Source organism: Podarcis tiliguerta (genome assembly GCF_965153285.1).
Source record: "Podarcis tiliguerta genome assembly, chromosome: 6".
NCBI lineage: Eukaryota > Metazoa > Chordata > Lepidosauria > Squamata > Lacertidae > Podarcis > Podarcis tiliguerta.
The window spans coordinates 36,436,353-36,449,530 of NC_139539.1; the positions used below are offsets into that span (position 1 = coordinate 36,436,353).

A 13,178-nucleotide genomic window follows, 5' to 3' on the forward strand; every position below is an offset into this window, starting at 1 on the left:
ATCTAAGGGCTTATCCAAATTTACCTTTATTCCGCTCTTTCTAGACAAAGTATACTAGTTAAAGCTCCATGTATGAGCGCCCCCTTTTTTGCTCTGCAGCTTTCTCTGCAAAAACCCGCTCTTTAAAGCTCAATCAGAGCAAAAGTCAATCCGCAAAAAAACCAAAAGTCATTTATTGACAATGCAACACAGATTTCATTATTCTTGTTTCTTATATTCATTTCTCATTTTTTAACAAAATGTTTCAAAAGAGACCTACAGATTTTAATTTCCTTTGCAAATGGTTAAAAAGCCACAGAGATCTCACTTACGTTTTAAACACAGGAAGCTGCTAGGCTATATGTACAAAGACGGCCCTCCCTCAGTCTGCTAAACAAGAGTACGTTATTTAACTACTCAGAACATTCTGTATTTCACATGCCCTTTAGGAGCAAACAAGTAATTTATCAATCACATCAGGTCTTTCAGATACTAAGGCAAAATAAAAATGCATATGAGAAAATACAAAGAGCCCCGAAGTACTTTAAACATTAGCTTATTGTAGCATAAGCATCTGGAAGCAGGAATTTGTTATTTATACAGCACCATCAGCATGAATGGTGATTTACAGAGTGGAAGAAACACTGGTCTCCCACCTCAAGGAGCTTGCAATTTTAAAAAATTGGCAGAGGGAAACAAAAAAGGGAACGGAAGGTGTGAACAAGGACACAATATATGATTACTTCAGTTTTACATACATAGGGTTGTAGTCAACTAATTTGTGGCAATAAAAACCAGCGCAAGGAATCCTGTTAATGCAATGGGACTTAATCCTGTCTCCTCCCACCCACCCTCCCCAAATCTGCTCCAGAAGGTCAGAAGAACCCCCAGAACTGTGTGCAGGGGGAGAAGAGGAAATATTGTTCTTCCAGGCATGCAGAAAACCTTGCCCAGAGAGAACAATCTCATTAGCGTTAGAATGAATGCTACCCATAGTTCAGTTGCATGCAGCTACTTCAAATGCATGTATAGGAACCAGGGATAACAGGAAGCTAATTGTCAGTCAAGATCTTCTCCAAGCACCCCTGGCCCTCATAGGTTACATAGGGGCAGACTGAAGACAGGGTCTTCTAGGTGGCAGTGCCCAAATTATGGGACTGCTTGCTCTTAAGTTTTCAACCAGTGCCTTCTTTGTTATAAGTTTATTCTTTTATATCAAGACTTACTTGTTTGTCCTAATGTAGAAAACAGGAAGGCATTGCTGGCAGATGATAGAAGCCTATTATCAGCAAGAATATATGGGCATAAGCACGACCTCAGAAATGCCAATACCCAGGAAAGGGGCAGAGAATAATTTAACCTCTCAGGTCTCACTATTGTTCACCTGAACTTAGAGACATTATTGAACGAGGGTATACCTGCCGACTTCAGAATGAAAATGCTGAATTGCAAAATGTCGAGAAGTTCATTTTCGTCATCTCTGGCATGGACAGGTGCTAATAAAACAAGCATCCTGACATTGGGGATGTCATTATCAGCTACTGGTGTTGTGAATGGTTAGACTATTTAATATTTAATGGCACTGTGTTTTGCATTGCTCTGCATTTCCCGCTCACCTGACCATTTACATTTTCTCTCTATGTCTATGTGCATATGTACCTGCCAACTGAGAATAGCACTTTAAGCAACTGACGAAGTAGTCCCTGGTTTATGGAAGCTTATGCTGTAATAAACGTTAGGCTTCTAAAGGATTCTTTGTGGGTTGGCGGCAACAGACCAACATGGCTACTGGAATGTGCACAGAATGTCTTCCTGAATTAAAATAAATGACAAGGTATGTAAAGCTTGCCCGGCAAAACATTCTATTCCCCTGAAGATTAAGCAAAACCTACCACTAATAAAGGATGTCCTTATTCAGCATACTAATCAAAGCAACTATCAAGTCAGCTTCTCATTAAGAAGCTTGATATCACAGCACAGGATTCCAACCTTGGCTGCAGAAAAACCAAGGACACTTGTCAGCCACGGTGAATGACACAACCAGAAGCAACAAAAACTTGCAGGTAAATAATCAAGCGTCTGTGATTAAGTAACTTTTTATGCAAAATACTCAACTTGAGTACACAGCGCTTTGCCACAGCAGTGGAAACAGTGAACACTGAACACCATAAGCATCTGCCTTGTCCTAGCCAACACATCTGCACTGTACAGATACGTACAGATAGGGAAGAAATTCAGTTTGGACCACAGACAAAAACACAGCCTTTAAAAAAAATTATTAAAATGCACTTTTCCAAATGTTGTAGTGTAATTGTTCAGCAAAGTAATGTGTACAAAAATGCATGCAATGGGGGCAAAGTGTGCTTTAAAATGCATACATTAGTGAAAATTTACAAAAATGCATTATATAAGGGAAATCGCTTTGCAAAAATGTATATATTAGGCAAAATTGCATAGAAAATGGCCATATTCATAAAGACTTTCATTTTAATTGCAAACTGATGTGGAAATGTGGGGAACTGAACATTTGGAGATATGAGAGACTGAGAGAAACCAAAATCTTCTACAAATTGACAGCTACACAAACATAAGCTGTTGTCAATTATTGGTTTCCCAATACCTTCCTACTAGGTAAGCTGTTGTCATAGCAACCTTCACCTCATTTAACTGGTTCGTAGTCCTGACTGCCTTAACCTCCACTGCCCTCAGTTCAGTTGGAGACAGTCATAATGATTTCTTATTTTCTATATCCAATAATTACTCATCCCAACAGGAAGAAGATATTGTTGGCAGGCGAAGGCTTATATCATATTGGAATATGCAATTGTGAATGAGCCCCTGATGTTAAGGCTAGCATTATTAGGTCTTATTCCAACATTGCCAAAACAGATTTCAGCAAAATCCAACTATTGCAGGACAGGCAGAGCAAAGAAAGAGACAGAACATCACTTGTCATCTTCAGTTTACAGAACTGTAGAGTTGGAAGGGACCAGGAAGATCATCTAGTCCAACCCCCTGCAGTGCAGGAATATTTCACCCAACATAGGGCTTGAACCCATAACCCTGAGATTAAGAGTCTCACCAACTGAGCTATCCAGTTGCCAGATAAAGGCATTCCAACCTATCAATGGATGGCAGCCCATTTGGGCAAATCGAATCATATTATAGGACTTAGACGGTACATCTGTATTTCCTTACCAACAACCCCTACTCAATCTAAACTAGCCACTCACCAGCATCAACTGACCACCCAGGGGCAAACCCTGGGTTTCAGCTCTGTCATCACAAAGAGCTCCATTACCCATCATTCTCATGTATCCACTTTAAAGCATCAACTACCAACTACAGTGGTACCTCGGGTTACGTACGCTTCAGGTTTCATACGCTTTAGGTTACTGACTCCGCTAACTCAGAAATAGTGCTTCAGGTTAAGAACTTTGATTCAGGATGAGAACAGAAATCGTGCTCTGGCGGTGCGGCAGCAGCAGGAGGCCCCACTAGCTAAAGTGGTGCTTCAGGTTAAGAACAGTTTCAGGTTAAGGACGGACCTCCGGAACGAATTAAGTACTTAACCCGAGATACCACTGTATACCCTTCTTCTGTTTAGAACAACCTTCTATCTCTCCAAATTAGTAAATAAATGATTACAATCAGGCATTGCCATTTTTAATGCTCATAAACCAGTTAGTGAAAGTCAGGATACACTGAAGCTGACCACAAAGAGACTATCTTTCAGAAAATATCTTAGAGGCAGGCTGGTGCACAGAAATGTGATAGACTTAATGCTACTCTTTGCACTGTTTTGTTTAGACTCCCCCTATACGTTTAGTGTGTATGCCTATATAGACACACACAGGTTCTGTAACTTGATGCTTCTATTGTGATGACCTTTTCATAGTAGGTGTTTTGTGTAAGATTATATTTGACAGGCACATATGTGACAACTGAGGAGAAGCACTTCAGACATCAGATGAAGAGGGTTTTAATTCAGAGGAGCTTATTATTTATTCAAAAGACACTTTCAAATTGAATCGTACTCATTTTATGTTTGGGAAAGTGCACAGACGGGAATGTGGGTTTCAAACTGTGGTTGCCAACTCGGGAATGGACTTTTGGTTCACTACATTTGATATCCCATCTAGGAAGTGCAATAAATCAAACTCCTTTTCTAAGTCAGCAACCACAGTTCCACATTCCTGTCAGAACTTTCCAGGAGCACCTTGAATTTCTATTTGTTGCCTATGGATTCTGCATGAAATGCTTGACCAAGAGTAATGTGAAAACACAAACGAGGTCATCCTCCCACCAACTCAGTTAGCCAGGAGTGCTACAGCAGTCCAAAGATTATCAAAGACCTTTATTCCTATTGCTTTACAGTTTGATTTTTGCTGTTAAGAGTACAGAGGAAAGTGTTGTACAATTTTAAGTATTTCTGTCCATCATCTCACTATTACCCGCCCCCACAAAAATAGCAAAGGAGAACATCTTGCTCCAGAGCCACCCAGCAAGTCCACAGCTAGTAAGTGGCCAAATTGACTTTGCTCACTTGCTTTGTCACCATGGCATAAGCCCTTTTGGGGAAAGATGTATGTGCTCATTAGGTGTAAGTTGTTCTCTCATTCTGGTTTTATTATTTTTAAGCATATTGTGGGCATCCACTAAAAATGGTATCCCCATCCTGGCATGGCAGTTTTTAGTCTGCATGTCTATTTCAATGACACGGAGAATGGCAAACCATCAGCCACAGAATGCTACACCACATGGAATCCATTGCCTCTCTGAAGCCCAGCTCCCCACACGTCTCACTTTATTTAAGTCTGCTTAAAAACAGGAGAAGAGCAAACACGGAGGAACAGTAATTTGAAGGCGTCTAATTTAAAATAGCCAGCAATGTTTACCAGCATCTAAAAATGTGGTATTTTTAAACTTTCTACAATAGTTCAGCTCCAGCAATTCAGACACAGTTAGCCAGAGCACAAGTTGCAAAGTCTAGAAAGCTACAGGGCTGTGACTACACTACAAAGCTAAAAAAAAGTGTATTCCAAGCGAAACTCATAACCTCTCCAGAATCCTAGAGATCAGCACTTAATCAGAATCTGTTTTTCCACTATGTTGTGTAATAAAAAGGAGCCTGAACAGCATGGCCAGTTGTTGAACAAGCTCTCAGCAGAAGTCCTAATCCTTTCTTGTGCCACATAATCAAGGCCCATCCCTATTCCCAAGGTTTTACAAAGCCCAACACTGTACGTTTTGTGGAGTAACGTAGAGCAAAACGTGCACATTTTACAAAAAAATGCAGACATAGACAAACTGACCTAAACTAGGGATAGCCAAGTAGTTTTCTCTGGGCCAGTTGCAAGCCACAGCCCAATTTTATTTGGTCCTGATGCCCCTCCCTGAGGAGGGGCGTGCTGAGAGGTTTGTATAAAATTTCACTTGCGAGGAAAAGTAGTAAAATCTCAACTTTCAAGGCACTGTAGATATCCCTTGGATGCTATATGCGTTATCTACATCTATATGCGTTTGTAATGCTATATCTGAACATATGTACATCGTAATTTAGATGTCATTGCTGCTAGACAACACAAAATATTTATGGAGGCAATCTCATGAGGGTATCAGCTTGTACAGAACAACACACGTTTTAGTTCCCCAGAGCACTTTAGAGAATAAAGTAGCCCCCTAGTAAATGGAAGTTGGAAATCCCTCACCTAAATAGTCTAATCACAGATTGCAGGCTTTTCTGGCTGCAGAATTCAAAGAAACCCTCCCAGTCACTGCCACCCTTAACTCTAGAATTCCCCAACATCAAGCTCAGGCCAGCTTTTTCCAGGCCATACTTATACCTAGTAAAAGTCATTGATTTCTTTGCTTTGTACGTTGAATGCAAATTATTAATTATGGCATTAACACCCAGGGTCAAGCATTTCAAGACTGCTTTTTTAATAATATTATTTGTATGATTATGGTCATGACGATTAAAAAAATCAAGACTCAACTCACCAAAGCAGACTTCCCAACGCCACCTGAGCCAAGGACCACTAGCTTGTATTCACGCATGATGTGGTCTATTCAAATACTGACAGTCTGGAAAGGAAAGGAAAGAAGTAATGGAGTTAAGGTCATCATGTGAAATAATGCACAAGGGATAGTAATGAACCAAACTGCTTCTGAATCTTCACATTCAAGGCCTGTTAACAGAGGTATATAATGGCCAATGATAGACAAGTGTGATGTGGCGATTTCTTTTGCCAAACTTGATAACTCCTAAGAGACTCAATGAGGTCCACAAGTCTAGACTGGACCTGGTAGCCAGCCTTTATTGTTTATGGTTGCCCCACTGCAACCATTGCACCTGTTTCCTAACTGACATAGAAGATTCAATGTGGGTGGAGGCCTCTGGCTACCTGTGTCTGAATTGCTGGGGTTGGGGAGTTGGCAAGGGCAGCTTTTTACCTTCTGCAAGGCTCTGTAGATGTGAGAGGCCTAAAGAAAGGCTCTCCACCCAAGCACAAAGAGTGAGGTAGCCTTCTCTCCTCTGAGCTTTCTTGATTCAATGAGAACTAATAGGAGGAGTGGCTTCTATCTCACAAACTTTCACCAGAAGCAACTTATGACTACAACTGTGAATCTATAGATGTGTAGCGAGCAAGCAGTATGAACACTCACAGGTTTTAAACTCCAAGCTGTTGGTGTTGGGAGCCAAATGGGTCAAACCCTGGCTTTTCTAAGAACATCATAGATCTTTATCTTGCCCCTCAAGAACAGACGGAGGCATTAACAAAACGAAACTCATTTTAAAAGCAAACAAATCATCAAACCACAGCAGGATGATTGAAAAATGTGTTGCAGTTTCCAGGCACAGTAAACATTGTATGGCAATACAAAACAAAAAACCACCACCACCATTCTCATGTCATACTGTTGTTTTAGTCGATATGTTCTCTTTGAAAGATGTTATTTTATGAGCAAATATTACAACGATAGTAAATATTAAATAAACATAGTAAAAAGAGACTTCAGAAGCAGAGAATCTGATAAAGGATCGCCTGTATATTCTACAATTCTTTGACTAATCACTTTGAAAAGCTAAGTTCACAAGCCTTTGGCAGTTGCATCAACTTGCTTAGCAGAATACTTAATTCCTTGTTCCAAGTATTTTATTACTTTTTGTGTAAGTAAAAACATGTAACAGGCTTATACAACACACATAAAATAACCCAGGTTTCCGCCCGTACAGCTGCTTTATGGACATACAGCTGGTTTATAACAATCAAACGAGACAAAATCAAAGAAACGAAGGAGGAAAAAATGGAGTAAAAATCTAAGAAAAATATAATGCCTCCCACTTGTGGTCCACTGTGCCACATTTAATGAAAGGGGAGGAGAGAGAAGGAGAGAGAGAGAGAGAGGGGGCGAGAGAGAGAGAGTGAGTATGTATGTATGTATGTACAGTGGTGCCCCACAAGACGAATGCCTCGCAAGACGGAAAACCCGCAAGACGAAAGGGTTTTCCGTCTGCAGAGGCGCTTCGCAAGACGAATTTCCCTATGGGCTTGCTTCGCAAGACGAAAATTGACGAAAATTTTCGGGGGGGTTTTCCGCTCCAAAACCCCTTTTTCTGAATCGCTAAGCTGCTAAAAGCATTTTAGCAGCAAAACCACTAATCCCCCAAGCCTTAAAAAGCCGTTTTTAGCCCTTAAAATGTCAATAGCGCTACTCCGTCAATGGGCTTGCTTCGCAAGACGAAAAAACCGCAAGACGAAGAGACTCACGGAACGGATTCTTTTCGTCTTGCGAGGCACCACTGTATTTACAGTGGACACTCGGGTGGCGAACGTGATCCGTGCGGAAGGCACGTTCGCAACTCGCAGCGCTGCGTCTGCGCATGTGTGGGTCGCAATTTGGAGCTTCTGTGCATGCGCTGAAACTCGGAATTAACCTGTTCCGGTACTTCTGGGTTCGGCGTGGTGCACAACCCAAAAACACACAACCTGAAGCGTCTGTAATCCGAGGTATGACTGTAATGTGGGGCACCCTGAAAGGAGCAGTTTGATATATATAGTAGAAAGTAAGTTTTCCAGTTTTTAAATATTATTATTACTATTTTATAAATTATGCCTTAGTGGCAAAATTATTTCAAAACTTCATTGAATAAAGGAAAACAGACTGAACAACTAGTGATAGGTGAAGCACACATTCTCCAGCTCAATTTAGAACTGGACTTGACAAAATTAAGCAATTTTCATATTTCATTCATACGAAAAATCTCATCTATTTCTGAGATCAATTATGCATTCATTTGTGGTCCTACCAAGTGTGCAATGCCACAGTGAGTGTGATGGAACAATTCCCTCCAAGTCCAGCATCCTCATTTTATCTGGCTGCTGTGGCAAAGTTTTCTGCCAAGCAACACAATGTGCAAGGAGGTCCCCACCCCGGTTCCTGGTGTGTGGGGGTCAGTGCTGGAGGTAGACCTACCCGCCGTCTCTGTCAGGGAAGGGAAGGGAAAAGGAAAGGAAAGGCCAAGCTAGTACAGGTGGATGAACAAGTTACAAATTGCTGGTGTTTATATCAGGATTTGGCCAAAACCAATTTAATGAGACCGAATTTAAAGATTTTTTTCTATTGATTAGAAGCTTTTAACTGTTCCCCCTCCCCCAGAAGTTTTAATTGTATTGTTTTAGTGTTCATATGTTTTCCCTGGTTCCTTTGGAAGAAGATTGTTATCGTTTATTTATTAGATTTATATACCACACTTTGTCACAAGATCTCAGTGTGGTTCACAGAAGATGTGCGATATAAATATAATGAGACTGAAAGGAAATATGCTAGCCATCTTCAAATATCTAAAGGGCTGTCACATGGAAGACAGAGCAAGCTTGTTTTCTCCTGCTCTGGAGGATAGGACTTGAACCAATGGATTCAAGTTCAAGAAAGGAGATTCCAACATAAAAGTGGAAATAACTTTCTGTTGGTAAGAGCTGTTCAACAGTGGAACAGACTCCCATGAGAGGTGGTGGGCATCTGTTGAGATGCTTTCGTTGAGATTCCTGCATTGCAGGGGGTTCAACTAGATAACCCTTGGTGTCCCTTCCAACTCTACAATTCTATGATTCTAGAAGTAAATAAATAAATCTGAGCTTGGGAGAGAAATGGGCAGTACAAAGCACAGAGGCTGTGAAAGGAACTAAACTAAGAAACCTGCTCTGTCCTCTGATACTCCTGAGCTTCATTAAGCCACACAGAGAACTAATGCAAAAAAATATCTTTTCCCTCTTAGATGATGTCAGATATTATCAAACTCAATTCTGGTGGGTTAAACTTTGTAACAGTGACAAATAAGGCAGCTAGATGCATATATGAACTCTGGCAAACAAGACCCTCCTTAAAATTCCACTAAACACATTAATACTTGCTTATGCAATTTATCTTTTCACACTCAGCTGCACAGAAGTATGTACAATTAAGCAAGAAAATTATAGTGGCAAGTTGCAGGAGACTGAGATCGCTTTCCCATCCCCGATAGGGAATGATTTAGGTCAATATTTTCTCCCTGTAAAAGGTCAGGCCTCACTTGCCATTGCCAACTGAGAAACCTTTCTGCTCCTCAAAGCAATGTCTGTGCCTTTTTATGGAAATCTCTCCAGTCACTAAGCTGCACCAGAAAACCTTTCATTCTCTTCAAGATTACTCGACAAATAAGGAAAATGACAAAACCAACGATAAACATTTTAACAGTGTTTACATTATAAACCAGCCTTCGCTGCCCCAACAACTGAGCCCAGCCAAGCCATGACATCACTTTCTCATTCTTTTTTTCCAGTCCTCCCCAAGATAGCCCTGCTCCCAAGTAAGGATTCAGAAAAGCAAAAGCTATGGGATCAGAGCAGCCTAATTCTTTTGAAGAAATCACAATCCAACTTTGCCATTAGATTTATGAGTTTCCCCAACCATAACTCTTACTCTTGCTGTTATCCTCAGAAGTACAACACGGGAGGAAAATGATCTAGTTGACTATATAAGTAAGAAAAGTGTATAGTTATGTGCACAAGACCATTTTTGACTGTTGTGATGCTAATTTGCTCTGATTAAGTTCCATTGGAGGTAGCTGTGTGCTCATGTGAAACAGTAAAGGTAAAGGGACCCCCAACTGTTAGGTCCAGTTGTGGACGACTCTGGGGTTGCGGTGCTCATCTCGCTTTATTGGCCAAGAGAGCTTCCGGGTCATGTGGCCAGCATGACTAAGCCGCTTCTGGCAAAGCAAAGCAGCGCACAGAAACGCCATTTACCTTCCCGCCAGAGCGGTACCTATTTATCTACTTGCACTTTGACGTGCTTTCGAACTGCTAGGTTGGCAGGAATATGAATCAGTAGCCAATAGCAATGGTACAAGACCAAGCAGTTATTACCACAGCAGCAAAAAGCCAAGTTGTTTAGGCTTCTTACAGGAGCAACAGGACATCCTTCCTTCCAGCACTGGTACCTAAGCATGGGTATTTCTGTTTGGGGAGGGGACAAATACGACACTGTGTGTTTCTATAGCCAACAAGAAAATAATCACTACTACAGCTTCCCTACATAAGGCTGCACATCTGAACCAGCTATTATCACAAGATGCCTTTGGTTGAAATTGAATGAAGGGAAGAGCTGGAATGTACTCGGTGTCCCTCAGTCACATGCCTATGTTCAATGAGGAAGGTCTTAAGTGGGGAGACTGTTCTACATATGTAGGCTCCCTGACTATGCAGGGTTCTAAATCCTCACACTCGAAGATGCTACCTGCTTCAGGGCTCCCAACACCACTACCACCATTAGTAGAGGGTACTAGGGCTGGACACCATTTTGTGCAACAAAAATTTGCCTGCTCATATGAGTGAATGCCTAAATACCACTAGTGTATTGGCTCCAGTGTGCTCCAGGTCTAGAAATTTTATGCAGTCAAGGAAAGGAGTATCTCTTCATTAATCTTTACTGAGATCCACCATTAAGCTAAGTCTGGAATACTCCATACAACAGGTACACTTTCTGGATATGTTAGTACAATGGTGTGAGGGATGCTTCACTGGGCATTGAACAGCATACTTTTATGTTTCCAGCTACCACCCGGAGCCTGCCACTGTCTGCAGCGAAGCCTGCAATACATTTGCCCAGTTTTGGACAGTGATCCTACTCTCAGCACAAGTCTTGGGTAGCAGGCTTAACTGTGCTTACTGCCTCCCAATGTGAAGCAGAGACTCACCAGCAACGCCTAATGGGAAATGCAAAGCGCTCAGCTGGTAAGAATTTCGGAACGGGAGGGTTCAGAATTCATTTTTGCTAAATAAATCTGGCAAGTCTACCTCTAATCCAGGTGTCATATAGACAAACCAGCAATTCCTTAATTATGGTTCCACATCCACTCTACCAATTTACCTGCCATCTTACCCTACATTTTCTCCCAAGGTATCTTGTGGGACCATAATCTCCATAGGCAAGGAAACAGGATGAAGAGCAGACAGAGGACACCAACTTCAAGTCACCAGAGAAACAAAGTCACATCCCCTTTGCAAAGTGAATATGCTCCTCACAAGCTCAGAGGCACTCAGCTCTAGCTATCAAATGTGCAAATTCGCCCTCTATGACTGCACCATTAATTGTGGTAGAATAGACAGGTATTCTTTTGTCAAAAACACACAACCTTTCAAAACAACATTCACTATCATGTTAGATGTATGTTTCACACCCTTTACTATAATTAGTGCCTTTCTTGGGTGCAGGAAAATGAGTCTTGCAGAGAAGAAGAAGAAGAAGAAGAAGAAGAAGAAGAAGAAGAAGAAGAAGAATTTGGATTTGATATCCCACTTTAGAGAAAGTTAAGACAAATCATTAGGTTTTTTGAACGCTGCTTTTCCATGGAAAATCATGCCCAAAGCATGAGAAAAACAGCAACGTTTTAAGGTAATTTACTAATCAAAAGGTACGTCTTCAAATTTTGAGCAAAATAGTTATACAATTATGAGGCCAATCAAAACATCTTGTATTAATACATATACATTGCAGTTAAGCAATAAAACCATTTTTACTAAGATCTAACAGGAATGTAAAACCAAAATCCAACTAGCAGCATAGGTATAGATAGGACCAAGTATTATGGAGGCATAGTATCTCGCATGCACCAGGTGGTCTTCAAAGCAGCCCATAATAAGCATGCATGATGTAGGTGAATCTGGCCTCAAATGAGAGCAGCTGCTCTAAGGTCTCTAGAAACATTTGTGACAATGGGTGGCTTTCTCCTCCTGGTTTTCTTAATCTACACCCATGTGCTGCTGTTGCAGGAGTGGGGTTTCTTCAGACAAAAAGCTTGATGCCTGGGCTAGGCAACCCAGCTACCAAATTCTAGGAGGTCAAATCCAATCTATTCCTGGTAACAGTTTGCTGTGGTTGTTCCTATAGATGTGTGCAGACTAATAATGGCCACAAATGAAATCACTCAAGTGTTTCACTGGTGTTCTAGTATGTGTGTCATTTAGTTAGTAGGTCAGGAGGAGGATAACAATTCTCTTCTTGTGCAGGCATTTGAGTCAACTGTTCTGCCAATTACTCTGCTGGCTGGCAGCTATGGAAAGAGTGCTGAAGTTCTGAACAATGACCACATTGGTTTTTCTTGAAAGAATGGGTTGCAAAGGAATCTTCTGAATAGCTGTCTGTCTAGTTTGACACTCTGGTGTACAAGATATAGTATTGGGGGACGGGAAATTGGGGAGGGCCCACTCCAGACCAGCAATATACTAAGGTGAAATTGTGTCACGCATCTATTAATTCAGTCTGATCCTTGGTTTTTTGTTTTTTTAAATGAGACAAATACCCAAGCAGATATTTATTGAAAAGAATTATGCTACTATTTATGGGTGACTTTTACTGCTATACTAGCCTAGCCATTTTTCTTTCCTTTTCAGCAAACTGCCACATTTGCTCACTAATAAAGGGTTTTGATGCAAGCTTTGCTGTAAAAATCTATGTGACACAACACATCTGCAGAAATCAGAGGAGCCAACAGCAATTTACTAAATAGGAATGAGAAGAGCTCCCAAACATTAGATTGCCAAAGGCTAACTAGAGGGCAAGGCGGAGGACAGGGCCCAAACAAGTCTGAAACTAGTTCTGTGTACCCAGAGGTTTTTGCCTTGAGTGTTTCTCAGTTAGAAGTCCCCCGCCTC

At 41.1% G+C, this 13,178-nt stretch overlaps 1 protein-coding gene across 4 annotated transcripts in view; it reads right to left on the reverse strand.

Annotated features, from left to right (window-relative positions):
* RAP1A (RAP1A, member of RAS oncogene family) overlaps nt 1-13,178 on the reverse strand; it is an 88,103-nt gene that overhangs the window by 17,447 nt on the left and 57,478 nt on the right. For all 4 annotated transcript variants that reach the window (XM_083444623.1, XM_083444625.1, XM_083444626.1 and 1 more), the window contains exon 3: nt 5,983-6,066. In XM_083444623.1, the coding sequence (XP_083300749.1) occupies nt 5,983-6,039 (57 nt within the window). In that variant the 5' untranslated portion in view covers nt 6,040-6,066. The remainder of the gene's footprint in view (nt 1-5,982; nt 6,067-13,178) is intronic.